This window comes from Chaetodon trifascialis, chromosome 6 (assembly GCF_039877785.1).
Source record: "Chaetodon trifascialis isolate fChaTrf1 chromosome 6, fChaTrf1.hap1, whole genome shotgun sequence".
Lineage (NCBI taxonomy): Eukaryota > Metazoa > Chordata > Actinopteri > Chaetodontiformes > Chaetodontidae > Chaetodon > Chaetodon trifascialis.
Genome location: NC_092061.1, coordinates 24,851,258 through 24,876,930, shown reverse-complemented (window position 1 = coordinate 24,876,930; position 25,673 = coordinate 24,851,258). Strand labels below are relative to the sequence as shown.

The 25,673-nt window shown below is 45.1% G+C and overlaps 1 protein-coding gene across 2 annotated transcripts in view; it reads right to left on the bottom strand.

The window, feature by feature from the left end:
* Window positions 1-25,673, bottom strand: part of cux2b (cut-like homeobox 2b) — an 83,067-nt gene that overhangs the window by 37,032 nt on the left and 20,362 nt on the right. For both annotated transcript variants that reach the window (XM_070964352.1, XM_070964353.1), the window contains exons 2-3: window positions 14,171-14,281; window positions 12,195-12,242 (exon numbers count right to left, since the gene is read on the bottom strand). In XM_070964352.1, coding sequence (XP_070820453.1) covers window positions 12,195-12,242; window positions 14,171-14,281 — 159 coding nt within the window. The remainder of the gene's footprint in view (window positions 1-12,194; window positions 12,243-14,170; window positions 14,282-25,673) is intronic.

The window sequence follows — 25,673 nt, the reverse complement described above, 5'->3', positions numbered from 1 at the left end:
CCAGACTGGAGAGGGCCTGTTGATGACAGATCACCAGAGTGCCACTGAAATGTGCTTTCATCTGCTATAATTAGGACCAGGTGAAGGTTAAGACTGATCTTTGGACGGGGTGTGCATGCATTTGTCTGTACACCATCTCACACACTAATGCATCAGTGGGATGACATGTCAACACCAAAAGATTAAAAAGTGTGGTGGCCAAAAAAAAAAAAAAGAGGAAAGAAGAGACTGGAGGGGAGTGCAAGGATTTCCCCCAAATTATTTTCCACCAAAAACAGTGCACGGCATCTTTCTGGCAGTGGCCTGACCATCATTTTCAAACCTTTTAGGTATTTATGAATGCCCAGGGTAAAGGAGTTCATTTCAGCTGCATAAATCAGCTGAGTGGTTGAACACTGGGGGGTAAGGGGACACATTAACACCCCACTCTCTGTCTCCTTCGTATTCTGCTGTTGGAGGGCTGGCCGAGGCCCATCTTGCTCCCGCTCTGCTGGGAGGTCCTCCGTGCCCGCTGGATGCCAGCCTAAAGCTCATGTACGCTGGTGCCAGCACGCCACTAAAAGCTGTAAAACAAATGAGCTCTGTTTGGTTAATGTACGCTGATTGACCTCTGCTGCCAGGCATTTGATGTCATGATTGTAATGACCAGCTTTCCTGCCTGATCACTCATACGCAATGTGACAGGCGCGAGGTGGCATTTCAGTTTGAGTGAATGAGGGCTAATCAGATGAGATCCCCACAACAGCAAGAGCTGATCTTGTTTTCAAACCCATATCCTAGCAACTATTGATACAATTAACAAGCATTCAAAATGTATTTGTCACTATTTCTCAAAGGGTAAGTTCACTGAAATAACGAAACAAATTTGGAAACTTTTCATGGTGTGTAGTAACGCAGTTTTGGGTTTATTTTGTCCAGGTTAGAGTGAAGGGAATTCCATCTGTGTCGCAGTATTGAACAAGCGTACGCTAATTACATTTAAAAATTCCGTGGTTGTGCAGTGGTTCCAAACTTTTTCGGCTCATGAACTCCGAATAAAAAGCAGCGTCTACTTGCAAACTTTCGTAACATGGTGCATGTCTATGAGCTGTGAGCAGTTTAATCAAAGAGTGACTTTCCCTTTTAAGACTGTTTCATTTGAATACCTTTCACAGGCCCTGAGAGGTAAAACTATACAGCATTTCAAAAGAAGAAGCAAATATTAGAAAAGTCAGTTTTTTCTTGTCCTACATAAGAAAGCACCTCTCGAACCCTCAGATTCATTTTGCAGCCCCTTGCAGGGACCCTGATCCCGGGTTAGGAGCCACCGATCCACAGAACACATTATTAACGGTTAGTGGTTTTTTTTTAATAGAACATGCATACAACACATGTTGACTGTGAGGTCTGGGGATCATCCTGAGTACCAGGGACAGACATGCCGTCAAAGACATATATCACCACTGCTGTGAGCATCACCTACAAAATCCCTTCACATCCACTGTGGGGGGGTGGAGGCAGAATTCTCAGAGATATAGATCTCAAAACCTGGGTAAATAAAACCAGATCAAAGGCCATGGTTAGATACCACCAGAGGTAACTGTGAGGTATGTCCTTTGTCCTTCGCATGAGCTGGCTCTTTAAATATTTTTTTGTTGTACCATAACCATTCTCTTTGTTACATCATTGTGAAGCAGACATTCAGGAGTGCTAAATCAATCTTAAGCAGCCTCAGAAACAACTCTTCAGCAAGCTTTATATATAGGACCTGACTTTAGTGGTTATCTATTGGATGCTGAGCGTTACATAACCCTCCATATGCTCAGAGTGTAGGACAATTCCATACGGGTTATAAATAAAGAAACCTGACGCACGGCTGCAGCCACTGTGATTTGGGCAAGTTCTCACATGGGATGTCATAGTTCTGCAGTGCTAGCCCCACTGCTATTTCAGGCTCTGCCTCATTAGAACATCCGCCGTGAGTGAACAAAAAATAAAAAAAAACAGACTGTACAAAAGACATTTCATTAGGGAAGACAGAGCAAGTAGAGAACGGTCACCCTCCCAGCCACAGAGCTACTGCGCTAAAACACGCATTTGCTACATTAAGGGTGGATGCACTGTGAAGTGCAGCCAGGTAAGCTGCAGCGCTGAGATCTGTCACATGATCCCACATGGAGGAGGTCTGCAGGCCTCGCTGACAGGGGCACAAACACAGAACCTGCCACAATGACTGCAATTACCCCACATCCATCGCCTCCAGCCGAGGGGGGGGTGTGTGTGTGTACATGTGAAAGAGGGAAAGTGAGGGACGGGACATGTGATTATGCATGTAAGTGAGAGTTCTGGCATGAGAGAGGAGGAGGAGAAAAAAATGCACATTATTGCGTGACTGCCTGTACCTGCCTCTGTGACTGTGTGTGTGTGTGTGTGTGTGTGTGTGTGTGTCAGAGCATGGTTCTGTGAGCCTGTGGAGGCCCTCTCACACCACAGCGGCTGGCTAATTTAGTTAGGGAATAGCTGGCTGTCCTTCAGGTGAATGGACAGAGATTGGTCTCAATATGAGATGTAATAAAACAAGCCCATCACTGGATCTCACCGCACCTTCAGCTGTCCTTCACATGTCTCACCAGAAGAAGACACACGCCCACAAACACACACGCACACATGCTGACACACACTCACATTCACACCTATAAACACACATGCACACATGCCGACACACACACACACACACACACACACACACACACACACACACACGGCCCAAAGCGGCCTCGAAGGTTTGCCAGTTTGAAGAAAACCATGAAAAAATATTTCTAAAGATTTTTAGACAGCCTACCTTCTATGTATTTATATTTTAATTGGCACTGATACAGTGCATCTTCAACATCTTCATGGACACTTTTTACATCTCACTTGTCTGAAAGACATAAAAAAATGTTAATCTTGTTACAGTAACTCCCAGTGAGTCTCTAAATACACCATTGCAAGTAATTATAAGTATAGGCAACAAAAGTAAAAATACTGGTTATGCACCACTATGGGTGTCATATTATTATATTTTACATTATTAAATCCTTAATGCTGATGCATGAATGTGTACGTAGCTGTTCTCTGTTGGAGCTGGCTGAGGTGGAGCTAGTTTCAACTGTTTTATTCACAGCTCGATAGTCAGCCCACTCCAAACGGTCACGAGATTCATCTGAGACGCCGTGAGATGATTAATGGGGCAGAAACGAACACAAATGTATATCAATTATTTAGGACTTTTCTATAATCTTTGCTTTTGTTGTGAAGTGACGGCTAATTTCACCTCTGAATAGTTATTTAAATGAAACCATCTGAGAAATTTAGAGGGCAAGTCTAAATGCTAACAACTCACAGACATCTGCGACAAGGAGCCCAAAGCAGACGCTGCAGTCACAAGACAAAGAGTTTGGAAACCTGATTTAACACTTACTCGTTTATTGTATTTTAAAAGCTTATTATGTGCTTCTTTCTTTTTCCTAAAATCTTCATATGAAATGTAACTAGCAACTATTGCTCTCACATAAAAGTAGTGGAGTAATAAGTATAATATTTCCCTCTGAAATGCAGTGGAGATTAAAAAATCCTGCATGTTCATTTCACCCAGAAGCTGATGGACCTCCATGTCTCCTGTAAACGAACAGTGCCCCTCTGTCAGGACTGAAGCATGGCTGAGTCCACCTGTGCTCCCGATTGGCTGCAGCTGACTCTTGCCTCTTCCTGCCAGCTGCTAGCATCCAAGGTCTGGTGACCAGCAGCTTTTTCCCTTTTGGCCATCCCCTCAGCCCCACTCACTCCACAAGAAGAGCTGGAGCTCTCCCACTAAATCCACCGAGACCCAATTATAGGGACTGCAGGAGAAATCACGAGGAGATGCAAAGTTACTTTGCTTTAATTGAGGATGTGTTTAACACTCTCCTCAGGCCACCGTGGCCACTTTATGTCTCGGATGAAACAGAGAGCCCTGCAGTGGGACTTTAAAACATATATCTGTTTGTGACAAAGGCAAAGAACGCTCTGATCTGTGGGCTTAGATATTTAAGGGTGGCGGCTGTGATTTAAGATGTCGTATTTCCAGTGTAAAATAAGAATAAAACAAGCAGATCTCTTTAAAGTGTAAAAACACATTTGATTTGTGGTGAAGAAGCAACACTTTAATGCGGGCTGTACATTAGAGGAGTTGCTCCCCTCTCCTGGTGAGAGTTACTTCACTTGCAGCTGCTTGTTTTAATAGAGCCACATGTTAATTAGTATTGTAGTTAATCCCATATTAGAGAGACCCAAACTGTCAGGTCATATTATAAACAATCGGTCCTAATGTTCGTGCATGTGACATTTGGAGCTGCTATCTCTTCTAGCAAAATGTTCCCTAGGTACTAATTGGCCTACTTTACGCTGTCTTTCTTTGAATTGCCTGTTTCTTTATCATTTAGGATATTAGCCTTGACAAGCATCATCCCATATACCATAGGCCCACTAAGAGCACAGAGGAGCTGCTTTTTTTTTTTTTTTGCACAGGGACAGCAAAAACGGGAATAAATGATTTACACTAGCATGTAATACCGCAAGATCTACCTTCATGGGATATTAAATACAATTTGAAAGAAGAATAAAAGTTCAAACACTTAGCCAGCAGCAAAGTAAGTGTAACTTTTCTCTGCTTGCATTATTTAAGATAGGCTCCATCATTTTATCAATCTATCGATCTCTCACCAGAAAGATGAAAATGGAAAAATAATGAGGCCGATGAATGCTGTATAAAGAACATCAATGTGCAAAATTTAATTATCTGTGCTGGAAAGAGAAGGAAAATGTGTCGGCTGTTTTCTAAAACAAAAAAAAAAAAGTGAAAAAAGGAGCAGTTAATATTTTTCCCTCTCTGCATATTTTAATTACCAGATCAATCATAACTACGTACTGCAGCACTGCAGAGAAAAGAAAATTGCAAGTCTAAATGAAAAACAATAGATTTGCTTTAAAGTCTTCGGTCTTTTGAAGTCTAAATTAAAATTTCAGGTGCCTTTACAAGAGCCTTCTTCAGAAAGTTATGATATTTAATTAGCGTGTTTAGATTTTGCTGAAATTAAACTTCACAGCCAAGCATCATGTGAAATGAAGACTGGTATTCCCAGGCTTTCAGCGGTGGGGGGGGCGACATCGCAGATGAACAGAGGGAATTAAATCACTCCAACACATGTGGGCTGTGTATCCTCTGACAGAAGCTCATGTTCTTTTGACTTGTGCTGCCACTGGCTTGATCTGAGGCTGGGTCTCGGTGTTCAGTGGAGCAGAGAAAACAACTTTGCTCTCTGACTGTCTGTGCAGCTCCGATTCTGCGCCTGAAATCAGAGAATCGCGCCGTAGAATTGGCGGAGCAGCTTTGCCGTTCCGCCTTTTCCTCCTCGCATGAGCTTTTCCTGGTTGTGCGAGCGCTGATGTTTATTTCTCCTGGCATGTCCTCGCCGGCGCTGAGCCACCGATTTCACACATTTTTATTGGCTAATTTGACTGTGCTCTTGCCAGCAGCTGAGAGTGAGCCAGGAGTCAGAGATCCTCAGAGACGGTGTTACTGCTACTGCTAGTGCTGCTGCTCTTTCTGGCTTAGGGTGCCTGGAGGGAGCAGAGGAGGGGAGGGAGGCTCTCACCTGCCTCATAACAGGTAGTTGACCATGTTGGACTGAAGTGAGCTAGCTCTTCAAAACTGCATCTGAGATTAGCTACTCCCTGCTGCTGGTGAGTGTCTGTGTGGTGAGGGGTCAGCAGGGGAACGTGGATGCCTGTCTCTTAAGGTGACAGGGGTTTAGAGGAGCGGATGTACACCAAGTCAGATGCCCAATAGGTGTGCTGCAGCCAGCTCTATGCGTGCGTCCATCCTCAAACATGGCTAACATTTGCACAGCAGCGGCAGTCAGGCGTGGCGTCTCCGGGCTCTGAGGTTTGTGCTGTCAGGACGGTAGAAATTAAACCTGGCACTGCAGAGCAGAATGTGCTGAAACTCATCAATTCCACATGGCTAGAGAGCCAAGTGCCTATTTATAACACCCCCTCCCCCCCTTCTTTACCTGGTGTGCATCCCTGGCTCTAAACACGCATCCATAATGATGAATACACCCAACTGGGACGCTCCGACAGGGCATCAGTCAGGACAGGAAAACAAACACGCCAACACACACACACACCATCAGATCACAGCACAGCAGAGGAGGGATAAGACTGACACTGGGAAGGCTGATGGAAAGGTTGAGGCGTCTCAGCATAAAAACACCCAGCAGAATCACAACAATCAGTCACCACACAGGAAACAAACAAGGGCAGTCAGATATATTAAACTTCTTCAAAAGGCCCAATCTGGAGCTGAAATGTGGCACACCACCGGTGAAATACTGCCACCCAACTCCAGCTTTTTTTATGGAGTCATTTACTGAATTGATGATATTTCATTTTTAAAGTGACTCTGAACTTCTGAGTAACAGACTGATGGTATTTTGCAGGAATTCTTGAGTTATACATTTGTGTTGGGGGAGAAAAATGGGTTCACTTTTATAATGCTCGCAAACGCCGGAGACAAAAATGAGCTGCTAGTCAAGAGTTGCTGTTGTACTGCTGCTGTATGTAACTGTGAGAAGTGAATAACACATTGTTCCTCTCATGTAAAAGGCTTGATAAAGTAAAGCGCAGCCTCGACGCAATGACGGCTTTTACTGCTGCAGCCTTTATTTGAGCGGCAGCTTGTGGTGGCCAGTGTTAGCTTGTGTTTTCTGACTCTGTCTCTGTTCAGGTGTTTTCAGACTGAACCCAACGCCAATTTTTGCCTTATTTTTAAAATGTGATTACTGGAGTGTTTCTGCAATCTGTTTATTTGTTGAAAAAAGGCAATGTATCTAACTAACACTATGCCGACTGTTTGGCTGTGTCCGAAAAACCACTCCCTGTTTAATATTCCCCTGATTTTGTTCAGTTCTCCCTCTTTTCTTCTTCGAGACATTAAATGGAGTCATACAGCCTCGGAATGAGTGCAAATCTTTGGCTCAGGTTGAAACATTTTTAATACCTGCGGATGCGTCGCTCTCTCCGTTTGCACTGCCTGGACCTAATTTGCATCTGTTCACATGTACTCATCTCTGAATTTATTGGCAATCACAACACTCACTGGGTGTTCAGTCCACATTACCTTTTAGCATTTATCATCATTCTGTAATTGTCGCTGGTAGCCACAGTGGCCACTGTTCAGCAAACGTTCCATGGGCTCATTTTAAAAGGGTTTTTAGAACAGACCGGGTCAATAAACAGTAAAACAACTGACTGAATATAAAAAAGGAGCTATTTGTAAACGGTCTGTTGAATGGCTTTCTGAGGTAAAATGAAATGAGCGTGCCTCTCAAAAAGCAGCGCTGACTTTAAAATAAGACTAAAAAGACTTTGACTGGCCTAGGTGTTAATTTGTCAATGTATGGACTTTGGCATTCAAGCTCCAGAGGTAAGATGGACGGCCATACGATATTTGATCCAACATCCACACATAAGCTTGTTCGTGTTTGACGACTCGTGATCAATAAAAGTTAACTTTAATAAACATTGAAACAGTAAGTGAACAGAAGTGCATTAAGTTTGGGTCAAAGCAGCTTTTCTGCACTGATGTGGAGAACAGGCGAGGACATTCACCCTCTGGAGATGCAGAGGACGTAAAAGACTCAAGGAAGGTATTATCTAATGTCCAATTACACTCCCACGCCCCCCTCCCCCGACAGAGACACACACACATCCTCTGCTCTGTCTCTCTATCCTCTTCCTACCTTCCTGCCTCCCACTTTCCTTCCCTCTCCTTCGTATGAAGAGGACACAAGTGATAAACCAGGAGCAGAGAGCTGGTGGTTTACATGGCCCTGGAGCCCATTATGTTCCCCACAATAGGCTGGAGGCCTGGACGTGCTGTGAATAGGTAATGGCCTGGAGATTCTGGGCCTGGCCTGCTGCTCAATGAGCCTGAGACAGCCGAGCAGGAGACAGGCATTAGAGATACCTCGTCAGCCCAGTACGGAGCAGTCTGGTCATAGCCGGGGGGAGGCAGGGGAGGATGGGAGAGTGGGAGTGAGTGAGAGGAGTAGGAGGGTGTCGTAAATGCCCCTTACATAATGAATAATAACACAAAGGGAATATTCAGAGGTACTGTAACTGTAAGGCAGGGATCTGGTTTATTGGTACAGAAATATGGGCCTATAGTGTACAATATACATAGAAATCAACACTAACTTGATTTTAAAACTGCATGCAGTCTGGAAGCTGCTTTTGCATCACACTGTACCACTCTGCTGCTCACTTGTTTCCAACCCCACCTTCCCAAGCTAGCCATCCATTCAAGCAATCTGTACCTAATAACCGCAAGGTTTAGCCCATGATGAAGATCTGTCTTCATTGGGCTGGAAAAGCTGTATAGTCGCCGAGCATTTTTCCTAACGGCGCAGTCCCTCATCTATGAAAGTGCCATAGAGCCCCTCAGACAATTAGGCAGGGAAAAGCTTTATGACCGTTAGACTCACTCAGTGAGCGGCACTCTCACCGCCAGCACCGCCAGGAGCGCTGGCTCGTGCAGAAAGGTAATTACGGAGCCTCTCATAATGACACGGAGGAAGCTTGCGTCATAACACCCACAGCCTTTTATCATAGCGCTGTAATTAATTATCATCCTTTACTCTTTGATTCATTCCACTATTCATAACATATTCATACATTCAAGAGAAATTATCATTTCCTTCAGGAATTAATCAAAAGGAGGAAGAACTGGTCGTCTCTCGATGGATGATCAAAGACGGTGTTTGTCTACCTCGCTGCACGGTGGGCGAGCTCAGGGCAAGGCACTGAGGGCAAGGTCTCCGAAAACACTGACACGCTATGCTCCCATCCTCCCCGACTCTGGTCAAATCATCTTTCAAGGTGCTTTACGCGACTGCTTGAAAACACAGCAGCAGATGCTTCTGATAGAGGACAGGTAAATGGATACTGCGACTTCTGCTGCACATCGTCCCTGATCATCAGTCATTCAGCAACATACGGTGTGACAAACAAAGCGATCACACCATCAGCTCTGTGCAACAAGGAGACGTATACATCGTCACAGTACAAGCTCGCAAAATGTTGCCTCTTTCTACATTTCCTGAACGTGACGAGTGAGTCGTAGAGGTGAGCAAAGCAGCAGCCATTTTGAGATCTCTTCACTCACTTTCATGGAGTTGAAAAGCTGCTGTATAGCCACAATACCTCCTGTGTTCTCATAGAAAACAAGCAACAACAACAACATACATAAAAACATTGTCTTCCCCCACATCATCACTTCCCAACCTCAGGGGAAGAAATGGCACAGTTAGACTCATAAACAGGTGTCCACCGGCCCCCAGTTCGCAGCGCTTTAATAGCTGTTTGATGTTTTTGATGTCTAGTCAGCTCGATCGTACCTTGCTGCTTGATAATGAGGGCCAATAATGATTCCTGAGCTTGAGGGGTTAATGGTATGTAACCGGCAGAGCTGCTAATTACACGTTACAAACTATTTATCAGAATCTCCATCTGCGCAAGCACCACAACTCTCATTGTGCACGCTAAATTACTCCACGGATTATCATTGTAAAGCAAGTTTCAGTAATTAGGGACCCATACTGCTGTTTTCTTTCACAGAGAGTACCAAACGACATCAAGAAAAGAGGAGAAAAATAGAATGGCTGCTTAATTTGGGCCTGATATTCAGATTGGTACAGGCTGGATGTGAGGAGGAATGTGCCTCTGCCCAAGAAAAAAAAACAAAAGGCTACAAACATTCGAGAAATTCGTCACTGTTTTTCCCCCCTGCCTCACAAAGGTTTATCCTGAGGGGACTTTACACTCTAAAGTGAGAGAGAGGTGTAAATTGCATTGAGAAGCCCAGATAGTCTTGGCGAGAGTTGGCGAGGACGGCTTTCTTTACATTCAGACGGCGGCGAGATCTTGTGTGAAAGTTGTGTGAACAGTGTGGTCCAACGGGCCCGTCTCTCCAGCGGTCGGTTATTTGAGAAATAACTGTCATATCCCTCAGCCCCAAAGGTGTGCCCGAGACCACGGAGACTTGTACCATCTCCTCTGCTTCGCCGTAAATTTTTATTAAAATTACCTTCATTATAAGACAGTGTTCATTATAAAACCAAAAACGCCGGTCTCCCAGGGCCCTGTGGATTAATAAGGACAGCGGTGTATTTTAAGCCGTAAACTCAGCTCCTCACTGTCCTTAATCTCCTTCCTACTTCACAAGGCCAAATTAACACCTCTCCTCAGCTCTGACGGGACCTCATTAGCAAACTTCCAGGGAAAGAAAGAGGAGAGCAGAACGAAAAAGAGGAGAAGAAGGAGGGAAGCGACCAATGACAGCCACCAGCTCTGGGATTAACCCTTTCTCCTCCTCCAGCTCCTCGGAAAAAACTAGGTCGGCAGCGTGTTTCTAATCAGTCGCCTGGTTAGCGATAATTAGAAGGCGAGATTGGACGGGAGAAGAGAGAGAAAGTGGGTGGGGAACATTGAAATGAAAAAGAAAAGAAAGAGAACCTGTCATGTCGCAAACACTTCAAAGGAGCCGACTTCTCCTTTAGAAGTGGCATGATGAGGGTCCAAATACCACGAGGCACTCCTCTGGGCCTCCGAACTGGGAGGAGGAGGAGGGGGGGGGTGGAAGCAAGGACCCAGTTCTTTCTCACATACATGCATCCTCACAAAAACACACACACACACACACACACACACACGGCAGGACTTTTCTATCGCTCACCACCTGTACAGTGCAGCTGCAGGGGAGCTTTAGTCTATCCCAAAGCACACAGCCAAACAAGCACATCCAACTCCACCTTCTCCTCACACTCTCCCCCTGCAGCAGCAGGTCGAGGTCCCACAGCTTACACCGAGGTCGTGAAGACTACCGCTGGGTAAAGTTCACAAGCCTCCGCAAGCTGTTTGACATTACCAATAAGGTCAAAGTGTATCAGAAAACACCAGAGGATTATATTATTATGGTGTGCCGAGTTGCTCGCTGCACCTCAAGATCAAAAAAAATAGCCGAGGCTTTTTTTCTTTCTCTCTCTTTTTTTTTTTTCAACACCGCAAGCTGGCTTACTTATCAATGTGTGGAACATAAGCCGTGGAAGTTACACAAGAGAGACCAAGAGGTACCCAGAGAGGCCTGCAGCTAACAAGAAGAAAAAATCATCGCTCATTATCAGCCATCTATTTTATCTACTATGAAACATCTCTAGACTCCCAGTTGTCTGACATCAATGGTGCTTAAATTAATCCTGTGGGTTCCTGTTTGCACAATAAAGCTATGGAAGGGTGCTTCTGATATTTGTGCGACTTTACAGTAGAGTAATTGAATTAGCGCACAAATCAACCACAGAGTATGGCGGAGTGGAGTATTGAAGAATGTGATAGCTATTGCCAGGGAACACAGATGCTTGGCCATAGTCAATTATAAAGCATTAAAAAGAATCTGCCAATAATCACTTCCAGGAGAACTGAACAATCCATGCTGAGTGTTCTCATGTTTACCAATGATAGGGCTTTCAGGTTAGCGCTGAGCGGGAGTTTAGAGGGGAGGGCGAGACTGAAAACATATTTGTGGTATCATTTCCATAAGCCTCTGCTTTGCGGACCATAACGCAGCTCACAAATGTGATTTATGACCTTGGTTTAATGGCTGGAGCAGAGTCTTGGTAGGTATCAGATGACTTTTTCAATATGGCGACGTCAGAGGGGGCACGGCGAATGCACCATCACAACAGGAAATGAGGGCTTGTCTCAGCCAAGAAAATATGAGAAGCCAGATATCTGATCATCTAATGGCAGATAGATGCTACTTCACTTTGACAGAAAAGGCATCAGTCAATAAGGGCCAGATGAGCAGTAAGACCAAAAGTACGTCATGGATTCCTCGCTCTATCTATCACCTCCTTCATTCCAGAGGCACCGTCATCTGCGCTGGTCAATGTAGACACAATATCCAGCAGGAGTGTCTCTTGTTTCAGTAAATCATAATGTGGAGCAGGAAAAGCTTAGGAAATCATCAATAAAAATCCATGCTACAACTACTTAGCTGCTTCCAGGCGTTCTATGTTTTATTCTGCTGAATCTTGTGAATGTTTCACATATCTGTAAAAAGCAAAGGCGTGACTCACCTGGGCCTGGAAACTCTTGAGAACAGGTGCCACCATCTCCCGGACTTCCTGTGCGCAGACAAGAAAAGTAAACTCAGCCTCAGCATTTTCTATCTCGCAGATGCTCCACCTGTTCAGGAATCAGACCGGCCCCACGAAGGCACAAACGGCTCCATAGGAAAGAGGACTGAAAATCTTTAATGTTAATGGATTCTTTCCATGGCTCCTCTTACACCGTGTGTGTGAGTGAGGTATGTTGTTATGGGGTGTGGGTATTAGTGGTTAAACCAAAAGGGTTTGAGTGGGCATGTTTGAAAAGTGGGGCTTTCCAGTAGCTTGCGTTAGAGCTCAGAGATGCAGACTTGTGCGAGCTCCCACAGCCTCAGGTAAGGGGATTGTGCTGCCAGTGGTGACAGCCTGATCCTGTCTTAAACGCCTGTATTATACTGACAAGATTACAGCACTACACTACATACTCGAGCTGAGATAGGCAGGCAGCATAGCCACAGCAAATAGCCTGAGGGCTCATTTATAAAATATAAAAATATTCTCTTTGACTTCAGCTTAGATGTCAATGGATGATCATTTCAAAGAAGATGATAAAAAAAGGACAAAATCATATCTGTATCATTCATAGATTTAGCTTTTCATGTATTCAGCTGAATCCACCTTAATTGCCATTTTGCCTTACAAAAGTAAGGTGGAATGAGGTCTTGGTGCACTCTAAACGTAAAGTAGAAGAAAATGAAAAATAGCGGTGATGCACAGGCGGCAAACTTGAAATAAAATTCCCAACGAGGTATTAACAATAAAAGTGTGTGTCAGATACCATCAGTGTTACAATATTAACAATAAAAAGTTAGCATGTTAAATGATCAGCTGCTGTTGGCGGGTACATAAAATGCTAACTTGGGTGACAGAAGCAACAACGTTGCTGCTAAGAGATTCTCATTTAAATTCAGTATAAACTTCAGAGCTGAGTCCTGCTCAGGGAGGCGGAGTAACAAAGGGATATTGCCCTAAGTAGCACCGTTTGCATGTGTACTTTTCAGAGAGTAACACATGGAGGGAATTTTGCACTAAAAATGCTGATTCTGGAAGATGTCCACTTCATCTGGCTAATTTAGACTGCTGAAGCCTCATATTAGCTTGGGCTGAACTTTCCAATGCATTTTGGCAAAGGATGAGGACTGTGGATATTGTGCCTAATCTCTTTCATTAGAATCACTTAATAAAGGGATCTTTTCACCATCAATATTGGCAAAAGGCACAACTGCAGCGACCAAGAACACTTTCAATGTACACGTGCTTCTGAGCATCGTTATAACTCTGATTCTAAATAAATTACGCTGTCCTTTAAAATGTCCACTTTTCATCTGTTTGTACTTGCTTTCTACTGTGCATTTGTCTTTAATAAAAAGCAGCACAAAAAGTGTTTTTGCAATAGTCATGCTGGAGGTCTGGTGTTGAGGAAGAGGGGGGCTCATCCTCGTTAACATTCATCAGATTGTGTTTAGTCAGAGTCCTGTTCCTTGTGGGTTTGGAGAGACACCTGTTCCTGTTACATCACAGAAATTTGAAAAAAAAAAAAAAAAAAAAAAGTCAGTATCAGCTGCCAATTCTGCCACCAAGATAACTTTTTCATAAACTGCTGCTCGGGCTTTGCAGTGGAAAGTAAGCAGCAAAGTTGTGCTTACCTTTTGTAAATGAGCCCCCTGGCCTCTCATCACACTCAGCCAGAGGCTAACGTTACTGCAAGGCCTCAGCATTTAAATATTAACTGAGCTACTGGAAGAGGAGGAGTGGAGGGCTCGCCCTGACTCCTCACAAGTGTTGTGCACAGTTAAAATATACCGATGCAGATTTTACAAAAGAAAGAAATAATTCCCCGCACAAAGGCATAGGAGGGGGAGACGCATACCGTCAGTACCTGGTGAAGTGAGGGTGTGTGTGCAGGCTGGTGGGTGGGGTGGGGTGGGGGGGGGGGGTAAACTCACCTCAGGGACATTTCTCTTGAACTCCCTGCTCAGCTCTACCAGATGCTTGTGGGAATGTTCGCTCTCCTCTTGTCGACCAGCCAGCTCAGACGCTACAGAGTTTAGCTCCCTCTACAAACACACAAAGAGAGAGAAACGGTGAGAGGAAGCAAGCGGAGAGAGACGGCACTTTAGGGAGCCTGCCAACGCTCATCCAGTAAAGCTTAGAGTGTACATAAATAAAAATACACTGCTGAATATTAACAATGTAATCCTTCATGATCTCACAGCAGTAATACTTACAGCTAGCCCTGGCCCATAAATAATTAAGCCAAAATAAATCCAATGCCTACAGTAGCAGAAGGCCTTTTAGATAATCAGTATTTGAAATAATCAATACGCTTGCAACGGCTATAGAGAGTCAGTGAGGGAGTGGGGGAGAAGGAGGGGATAGAGGGGGGAGGAGTGAGTCACGTGTAGAGACCCAATAACCTGACAAACACCCTTGCAAACAAATGGAGCTTCTTCCTGAAATGAAAGGCTGTTTTTTTAAGCCCGGCCAAGACCTGATTCAAACACACAAATGCCTCGCTTGCTGTCGTAATTACCACAGGTCAGATCTATTTTCAGCCTCTTTTCAATCTCTCTCCCATCGCCTGCACCAATCTTTATATTGATCCACACAGATTCTCAATACATGACAGCAGCCTCCATAGCTTTAATCAAATTACCCTTTTGCTACAACAACAGGCCTAATCGCTATTCCATTAATGTCTCTGCACATTGCTTCTTTACATGTCTGTGTTATACGAAATGAGAGCTCCACCCCGGCAACACGTCTGATCCACTATTCAAAGCTGTCTGTGTTGCAGGCCCTTCATCAGAACCTTGCATTCATGCTGGACTCAGCTGCACCACATGCCATCCGCAAATCCGATATTATCGATCAGTCATCCAATTCCCGGCTCTTTCAGCAAACAGGGGAAAAAAAAGAAAAACAGATTCAAACTCCACTCTCCTGTGCCGAGCAGCGCTGGAGCAGACAACTGTACATTCACCTCCTCTTCATTTTGACTGTGATTCTCAGTAATTGATGAGGATCTTCTCTTGTAACTGCTGGGTTACAATATAAAAGTGGAGTAGGGGATTCAATTACCACTGTGAATTTATATATGACGCCGGGAAATTAAATTGACTGTGTTTTAATTAATCTGCAGTCTTACTTAAAGGCAATTTAATAAATCATCACACAAAGAAAAAAAAAAGAGACAGTGGAAGGGTGAAACTTCAACAGGCCTCGCGGGATGGTGGCAGCCCGTTGGTCAGAGAAGTAGGCCGTTAATTGAAGGGCTGCTGGTTCAAGTCCCTGGATTGACGGGTCAGAAAGTGGCTAAAGTGGAACTGAATGTACAGTCTGATGCGATGCAATAAGCTGAGATGCTGCACTCTAACACGACAACATGCTAATGCGTCCTCGAGCAAGGCGCCAGGCTTGCATTAGCTTGGAAGCAAAGGTCTGCGGTGACGCTGTGCTGCCTGCGAGCCTCGAGGACATTTAACTGTGACTCTTGAACTGCGTTGGCCAAGTAAAACATTTCTTCTGGCAACTATGGATTAATAAAGTTCAGAGAAAGGCCTCTAAGTGACACAATAAGTAAAACGTTTCCTGATGTGTCATCCCCATCTGCAGGTTGACGTCAAGCTAGCTGGTAAAGGTTAGGGAACGATCGTGGTCATGGTTAAAACAAATCAACACTGAGTCCTGGAAGGAGATGGGATGTAAACACGCTCACCCATCCACAGAAAAAATTTAAAAACAAGTGAATTTAAAGGATAAGGGTGGCATTAGCTTCTATTTTTATTATTGTCAATAAATTCAGTGAAAACACCAAACCAGCCATTGTCTCAGTAATCTCCTGAAACAACTGGACAACATTTCTTTAAACATCTGGTTATCACCACAACTCCTCTCTCTACAACATCACTACACTTCCAAAGCATCCACATGTTTAGGATACGTTTAGTTAGTGGGAAAATGTGCCATTCACTGAAAAAGGCCACGGCTGCACAGGATAAGGCGACGGGACTTTATAAATTCCTGTTAGTCCTTACAGTCCATATGGGATGAGCCTTCCTGGAGATTAGAGAGTGGGCTTTCAGAAGCTGGCCAACCTCCACTAGATTCAAATGGCCCCAGACCGGCTAATCTTGCCAAGAGAAAATTCCTCTAGAAGTGACTTTGAGTGGATTTTATAAGTACTTAAGATATAACAGTGTGGTGATTCTAAGTCCGCCTGTGCTTCAGTGGACTCGGCATTGAGCTGGGTTCACTTTTTATTGCGGCTCGGCTGATGAGAATGGCGAGGACACATGCTGTATGCAAGCCCGAACAGTGCTATCATAATGGCATGGTTATTTTGAAAGCACCCCCACAGTTTCTGGACCATTATGAGGGAGGGGAGCCTGGGCAACAGCCCATCAAATGAAACCTACTGTCTGTCTTTCTGGAAAGAAGTGAAGCAGAACAGACTGTTTGCTACTTTGGTTGTCTCGCTCAGATTGATGATGGGAGGAACTCCACAGTGTAGTGTTTGGAAATGCTATCTCAGGAGACAAAAGATACTGAAGAAGATTTTTCCTCTGCCTGTTAATCAGATGTGATCCATTTCAACCTACATCCAGGGCACCTTTGAGGTCCCTGATAAAATTCACTTATCTCTCTCCATTATGTTGAGCAGTATCTTTCATGAAATCATCTGCATGAACATGCAGATGTGTCTGATGGCTTGGACACTTAAAAAGGAGAAAAGGTGAGCTCAACTCGCCATGCAAAGAGGAGTTTGTCGGTAATCATTTGACAGGTTTTAAAAAAGACGACCGGGGCCAAATTTTCAGTGTGTGGCAGTCAGGTCAATACAGAGCTCCTGTCATTAAGCCTCTGCCAGTCAAACATCCAGCTATAATTGATGAGTTTCCCCTGGGGAGGGCGGAGCTGTCATTGGGACTGGAGAGACAGGAAAGAGGGATTTTCAGCATGGAACCAGTCCTGGCATGCTCAAGTCATTCTGCGAGGGGAAAGCAATCGTGGTTCTGACTCAAAAACAAAGACCAAGAAACAAGCAGCTTATTGGCTTTAACTGCATAGACCTGCATCCTATTGGCAGTCAGTAAATGCACTTGAAGCTCAATGAACTGCTGAACACCAGGAGGAAAAAAGCTGTGAAACCATGACATACATGTCCTTCGGATTACAAAATCAGGCTCTGCCCTTCTGGCACTGACCAACGTTGGACCCTATCAGCATCGAGCCCTCACATGATCTGACAGGCAGCCATACATAAAGCATTAAGATGTCTCAGGTTTATGCAAGTGTGTTGCAGCAAATACTGCAGGGAGTGGTCCCTTCAGACTTTACGGGGTGAGGGATAAACCGGGCAAGAAAAATGGAGGCCGGCAGTGGCAACAAATCTGTAAAAAGACAAAGAACTGAGGATTATGACATAAGCTGGCTGTCAAGTATGTTGTGTTTCATTTAAATGATGGGAAGCAAGTTACGTCTATTGCAGGCAAACAGGGGGCAGAAAGTCTAATAATCAAATCCAGCAAAGACAATGCTCATGACAAAAATCGGGGCAGAGAGAGGCTGTAACAATCTGTGCAAGTGCAAATGTTTTAGGTAAAATGCAGGGCTCATTTATGTATTGTGTTGGAGCAGATCTGACATTGATTCATTAAACCTAGCTTGTCTTGATTACATCTGTAGCGGTAAGCTATTTTCTGGCCTTTCACAAAGACAACCCATGGTGGAAAATGTTGACAACTGGGGAAAGAAAAAAAAAAACTACCTAGGTGCTGCAATGAGGTAGACTGAGTCAAAATCACTATTGTGTGCACTGGGCTTGGACAGCACAAATTAAAGAGGAAAAAATAGGGAGGAGGAGGAGAGAGGGGAAAATGCAGATGGGGTATTATTTTTCTTTTTGTATCCCATCTAATTGCAATCATAGGCAGATGTCTGAAAGTGTGACAGCATCAGCAGAATTGCTGCTGAGAGCACAGAATCTTTGTCTAAAAATAATCAGACATTCTGTGTGCTGCTGTTTGTTATAATGGTAATCGATGCTGGAGGCTTTGAATTCCATCAATTTATAGATCCACTCTGTTCTGCCTGGTGACTGTACTGCCTCACAACCCCCACTGCATATGCACACCAATGCAAAAACACACACACACTTGCACGCAAGGTCTCGCACAAAAGAGCGCACACGCGTGTGCAGAGACACATGTGCGCTGACATCCGCAGACGGGGGCTGCAGCAAGGCAGAGCAGGGACCAGCGTGTGATTAAGATAAGTGTAGTTTCCTTTGGTACATTCCTTGTCGCCTCTCATTGTCTGTGAGGCACAAGATTGTCCATAGCTGCCTCAGATTAGCCCCGCATCTCAGACGCCGCATTTGAGAGGGGGGGACTGATCAATAAATCAAATCACCACAATCAATGGCTTCAATCACTGCAGTCTAGTCTGGCCTCAACATTATTACTGGCAATCCCCCAAGCCATTGGGGGGGGGGGGGGGGGGGGGGGCAGTTTGGTGCGGGAAAGAGCACGCATTGGCGCCTGTCCATATGAAAGATCCAGCATGAACTCTTATCTGGTCTCCTTGGGCTGAATATCAGTTAAGGGCAGAATAGGCAGACAGTGTGTGTTTGTGTATGTGCTGGACCATCCAGACGGAGGAAGCCGGGCGGGTGGAGCCTCTGACCTCCGTGACCCAGCGCTATGAATGTGAGGCGAGCACGCAGCCTCCGACAGGGAAGCAGTGTGGGGCTGCGATCACCTGGCATCTCGCTCCATCTGTTTACCACCGACTGCTGCTCCTTCACTTTCACTGCTCCAATTCACACCACCATCGCACGGCTGTTACACCACCTCAAAGCTGGGCCAAATATCGTTTGCATGTAATTCTAATTAACTACCTAACTTGCCAGGTGGGTGGAATTTAAACTGCCAGGTAGCCACTGGGGTTAAAAAGGACCCTAAGGCAGTGTTTCCCAACCTCCTTGATTCTTAACCCAATAAGGTAGACTTCAAGCAGGCTAGCTCTTTCCCCTTGTTTCCAGCCTAAGCTAATGCTTTATGCTAAGCTAACTGTTTCCAGGAAGGAGATATACTTATTACAATGATTACTTAAGAGTTTACAGATGCTTCTTACTATTGCACATGTCCTTTGCTGCTGCTGGTATTTTTGGTATTTTCCAAAATGTGCAACTATTCCTTTAAAATTAAGCTATGTCTCCTTGTGATCGATGGGCAGTGGCTGTAAATGCATATGGCTTATGTTCCAAATGATTCGATTCAACCGAAAATCATTTTCAGAGGCTTGGGGAGCTGAAATTGTCATGTATTTTCACAACACAAAAAATAAAAATTAAGCAAATGTTCAAAAAATGTCAATAATTTTGAATAGCAAATGTTTTTGCTCTCTCTGACTTTTCTTGCGACCCCTTCTGGGCTCCCGAGCCCCAGGTTAGGAGTCCCTGCGCTGTGGATCACTTGCACATTATGCCACTGTCCACTCTGCAACAGCAAAACTGACTGCACAGAGCAGAAATATGTAGGTAGAGTATAGATCGTGAGGACTTAGCAACCAGGAAAATCACATTTAATTTTGACACCTCTCTAAACTCTGGACTGGTAAGTCTGATAAATCATCCAAAATAATTAATCCCCAGTCAGTCAGGCTGTCTTCAAACGGCATGCTAAATCTTACAAAAGGAAGGAGAAGCGTGTGAGCGTTACAACCATCAGCAAAAGGTGTGACTGGTGTTGTCAGCCATTATTCGTCATACCCTGCTTCATTTAGAGAGTTTTTGGCGCCTGATGCACCAGAGCACAGCCTACTTGTCAACACTTCTCTCTCTTTAATTCCAACATGCACACTTGGACACACATGCGCACACACACATTTCTTATTTCTCACTGATATACTGGTAACATCTTAGACTGATCAGGGAGGCTTTCACACAGCCCTGTATCCACTCTCAATGCAAAGAATAACTTTAAATGTCCTCCTATTAGAAACTTCAAATTACAATCTATGACTGAATGCTCCAAACGGAGGCCAATTACAACACCTTATTTATCATCATTAAGGCCGACCATTGTTCTGCTCCTTTCAAACTCTGTGGTTACAATCAGGGTGTCTATTGTCATTGTGTGGTACATGCAGGCTGACTAATTACACAGTCCTATGATTCATTAGCAGACTAGTGGGTTGAAACCTGAGAGAAGACATGATAACCTCAGTCAGCCAAACGACTGGCTCAAATGGAGATGTGAATATGGGAGAGCGACAGGGAGGGTTCGCGACAAGGCGAGAACATGAAAAATAGCCACTGCTGCAAACACAGAAACCTTCCACATGAAGTTCTTTGAGGCTGATGCATGTGAAATGAGCAGAGACGGTGTCAAACAATCATATTGGGGACAAGGTTTGTTTTCCTGTTCCTTTCAAAGTAGGAGAGCGGAGTGCACTGCAGGGGACTTGTTTCTGTGAAGCTTCACCATTGAGGTCAGTTAGTGGGAGAGGAGGAAGGCTCCAAAGATGCAGCCATCACCACAATGGCCCACTTTCACCTGAAACGACGAGCTGGAGCGATGCAACACAGCTAACCTGCGATTGTTTATTCTCTCTTAAGAAATGTCAATCTGTTCGCTCTCAGGTGTGCTGCTCTTCCTCTTGTTTTTGTTGTTTTCTCCCCCCTACTCTCTCCGTTTTCCCTTGTCGATTGCAGCAAGATCAAAGCGACGCCGCTGGAAGAATCTGAATATTTCAGGTGTGGAGAGAGGGCTGCGTTTCACACCACCTGTGTAGCGCTGAGAGACAGGTCCCTCCTCTCACTCAGACTCAGTTAGCGGGGCCCCTGGGGCCCGGCGACATAAACCAGGGCCACCTGTCTGAGAGAGGGAACACTCCTTTACCCTCCTTCTCTCCATCACACTTTTATTTTACAGCATTTGAACCAAAAATAAATGAATCTAAATAGAGCGGTGAGAGTGGGAATAAAACCAGCGCCGACAACAAGCAGCTGAGAGCTCTGAGCGCCGTCACAAAGGCTCCAAGATCTGGCAGACGAATTCCGCCGCCGCAGAATGGGAGCAGCCACTTGAAAGGGCAGTTTATACATGAATCATTTTATAATTTGCCCTGTTCTGCCGCAGAAGGTAGCTCTCATATATTAAATGACGAGTCTGGTCAAGAGAATTACCGGGATTATTTTCTGCCATAACACAGCCCGCAGTGTGGAGCAGCTCTGTGAGATGATTCTCATCACATCATCAGGGCTGCCATTTCTGACCCAAAGCAAATAAAAAGTATCCCCGATGTCCGCACCAGCCTTAACAAGTTGATGTAGCCGCCCTCCTTGGAGGGCTGTGTGCCTTGACATGTGTGCATGTGTAAGCACTTGTGCAAGTGTGTGTGTACGTGCATACATGTGGACGTGTGTTCATGGGGGCGTGGAGCAGGTTCCACACTACCAGTTCCCAGCCATGTCTCTCAAAAGGGCCGTAAAGTCTTTACAGCAAATTCCTTACATTCATCTGTGTCAGAGCACTCGGCACACATTAGGCGTTTACACGGGAGGAAACACAATCTATTTGATGCTACACTGCCCACACGTCCAGAGCCCTCCTCCCCACGCTGGAGATTCACAGTGTTTAACTTCCATTTCATATTCCGAACAGGCAGGCAGACAGGCAGGCAAGTGCAGGGAATGGACTCCATCTTGCTGTAAATCAGCGTTTAAACACCCGGCTAAATGTAATCTGGAAAGAGTCAACAAGAGGCTCGCGCCTTACGCTGCTCAAGATATTTGTTTTTATTTATTCTGGAATGTGCAATTGATTTTTGTTGTCCCCCCCTAATGATGTATGCAAACGGTGAAGCGAAAAAAGTCACACTTCATTTTTTTCCCCGGCTGCTGCTGCTCCCCATCTTTTAATATCAGCGGTGCTTATGAGAACAAGTGGAGGTTAATCTAGGGAGCGGGTCATAGCCAGTCGGCTCTTTGTAAATGTCAGCTGGGAGATCCAGGCCTTTCTTATTACCACACTAAACCAACAAGGCTGACGGCTCCAAGACGGATGTGTGACTTGGAGGTGTCTTCCCCCACTTCTCACCACCGTCACAGACCAACCCCAGCACAGAAAACCTTATTAATCAATCGATTTATCGCCATAAATCAGGCCGGGCTTTGATTGTATCAGCAAGTCAAGCAATCAATCAATTAGTCAGGACCTAGCGGCCCAATTTGCCTAAAGAAAGATGAATGCACCCCCACATCATCCATTTGGTTGTCCGTTTACCCATCAAACACGGCTGCTGTTGACTCGCAAGCCCAACATGCATCCTTTTATCGATTTCTGCAGATTAAACTTGCAAAGGAATCAAAGGACACTTAACTGAGTGGGAATAATTCTGACTTTCTCGTTTGTAGTGAAGTGTGCTCTGTGCTCTGCTTTGATAGTGCTGCCTCATATCATCAGAACAACAAAAAGTAAATATTAAAATACAGAATACAGAGCTCTTATGAGCGATCCAGCTGAGTGAAGCGACAGCTCCAGAGCATGATGCTGAAATGTGACTGGACTCACTCTGACAAAAATGGGCCACAATGGGACAAATCGTAGATTATTATCAGTCAACTCTACCCAGGTTTATATGGCAAGGCAAGGGGGAGCGGGGGGGGGGGGACTGAGCAAGGAAACAGCTGGATGAACAAACTGTGGAAAACATATGTATAATGACATATTTGTTTCATATTTTATCCCAACTGTGAATTCCAATCCACATTCTGACACCAGCTGCCTCGGTCCAATGCCTCCCATCTGCAACTCGGTGTCAGGATGTCTCAGAGGACGGGATGGGAAACTTTGGGGACGACAAAAACCGACAGGAGCAAGTAGAGCACGACAGAGTGGGCTGCCGGAGCCTCGGCGTGCTTCTCCCCCAGCGGCAGGTTGGAATGTGGCAGACTGCGGAGCTGCTGTGGAGAGGAAAGAACACCGGGGGCTCCCCGGGGAGAACGTCTGTGGTGGGATTAGAGCCCCACCAGACCTGGTTCTGCTTCACACCCTCAGACCCTGCTGCGTTACAGCTAGGGGGGCCGCCGAGCTATCTGCGGGGGCTTTACAGTTCTGCCCAATCTCCCCAAGCCTCACCATGTAATTAGAGATAAAGACAGAGGGCTCAGCTACTCAACCTCAATTCTCCTGGCTTCACACAAGGCTGCCCACCCATAGCCCCCAGAGGAACCCCTCAACACTGCCACTACACCAGCACCTGTGTATGCTAGCTAGCTACAAACCCCATCATCCCCCATTCTACTGCTGCTAAACATGTGAGATACTACAAGGTATGGCACATGACCATGATTGATTGGCAGTTGAATATGGAGCGTCCTGAGGTTGCTACGCCATGATTTGCAAAGGCAGTGTGCTTTTCCTGATGCCATATTCCTATATTATGTGTGTTGAAGTGGCTTCTTATATTGTAGAAAATCCTCAGGTAAACAATAACCACAGAAAGTAAGTAATTTTTCTTCATATCTACCTCCTCTAAAACTTCATCCAGGCAAGGGGGAAAAATTTAGAGGATAAGGCAGAGGAGGAACTCTCGACTATATTCAAGAAACACAAAATTATACTATGGAGGGATCCATTATTCATCTCAGATACATTTTTCATTTAAGAGTGGGCTGGATATGAGCAATGATGAATGCATCGCCCAGGATGCAATTTGTATGTAAAATAACAGAAGATTACAGAATATGTTTTAAGTGCAAATGCAGTTTGTTGCCATCTAAGTAGAAAACGCATTCCTACAAAAAGGAATAAGACCTGAGCCCCATGATGCTGCCTCATAAAATCACTTAGCCTATAGCTAGGCCCCTCGCCAGTATTTATAAAGGGTCACAATGAGAGGCTCAAGTGATGAATGAGCCGACTGGAGTAGATTTTCATTCACATAATATACACTACCTTTTGGCAGGCCATTTGAAAATGTGGGATAAGTAAAGCGAATAACTATGGCTAATTCAACTTACATCCAGCTCAGTGGCACATTTCCTTGAAATCCACCCTTCTGCAGTGAACACACAGAGAGCTCTTGCAGACTGCACACTGTTAGATACATGTCTACGCACAAGTGCACACAAACATACTACAGTGTTTCGCTGCCTGCCAGGCATCCACATGTTCCTCTCAGGACTCGCTCTCTCCTCATCAGCTTCACTCGGTGCACACCGTTTCAATTCAGTGCCTCTCAAAGACACACAAAGAGCCTTCCCCTCCACTCACAGTACAAAGATTGAATACAGCCTCCGAACACAAGACATGCCCACCACAGAGCATGTAATACAACTCATTACTGGGCGCGCAGGGTGCAAAGGGCTGCGATGGGAGAGACAAGCACAACAGGGAGAGAACAGGGGGCCCTTACAGCAACATCTCCATCTTTCCTCGCAACTAACACAGCTCTAAAACCAGCCTTAATAACTAAAGCAATCCGATTGATTTTTGGAGGTTCTCTGAAATAAGTCTTATAACAGTGGTGGAATTGAGGGGAAAACCAGAAATACTTTTAACACTTTAGGTGAAAGTGCCACAGAACCTGCAGGCCTACGGACATCACTCGTAACATGATGGATAGCATTCAGAGGTTAATTCAGGTCGGAAGCGCAGCATCCCCTCCTGCCTCTACTAAACTGTGGTTGACCCACAAGCAAACTGCGTCCAATCACAAAGAGGCAGGGGGACAGTGTATGTGGGTCAGCCACATTGATCTCAGCCCTCTGCTGCATGGCTCTGGGGTCAGCTTTTTATGTGCTGACAAGAGGACACTAGGTTTGGTTTGGTGCACATGTAGGCAGAGAGGGGAAGCTGTGTCTGGAAAACAGGGAGAAGAAGAAGGATGGCGAACGGGCTAATCCACCACCACACACGGCCTCGTGAACCTTCCTTAACCTCGGGGCAATTGCATGACCTGAGGCAAAGCATTACACACATTAAAAAGACATGAACTTCAGAGCATTGGAGTTTCAAGCACACAATCAATGAGGCCACAGGTGCAAACATTTTCTGCACTGCCAGTGGAATGCCCTTTTTTTTCATCCCTCCCAGGATTACAGTGGAACCTGTTTTTGCACTGCGCTCATGTTAATGTCAGCAATAATAAAGACCTGCAGCACAAGAAACAATAAAAAATGAGCTCGAGCTGGAGACAGGGTTTGGAGGTGGGCTGGAAACAGCGCGGGGAGTCGGGAGAGAGGGCAGGATGTGAGGAGTCTGTCAACTTCTCCCTGTCTGCTCCTGTGTTCGCTCGCTTCAGACTGAGGGGAGCAAATGGGCCTAATTCACACTGGCTGTGTGTGAGTGTCTCTGCTGTCTAGCAGCGTGAGCGGGAATTAGATCTATGGTTTGTAGCCTTCATCCCTTCCCAGACAGACTTGTTCCGGCTCAGAGG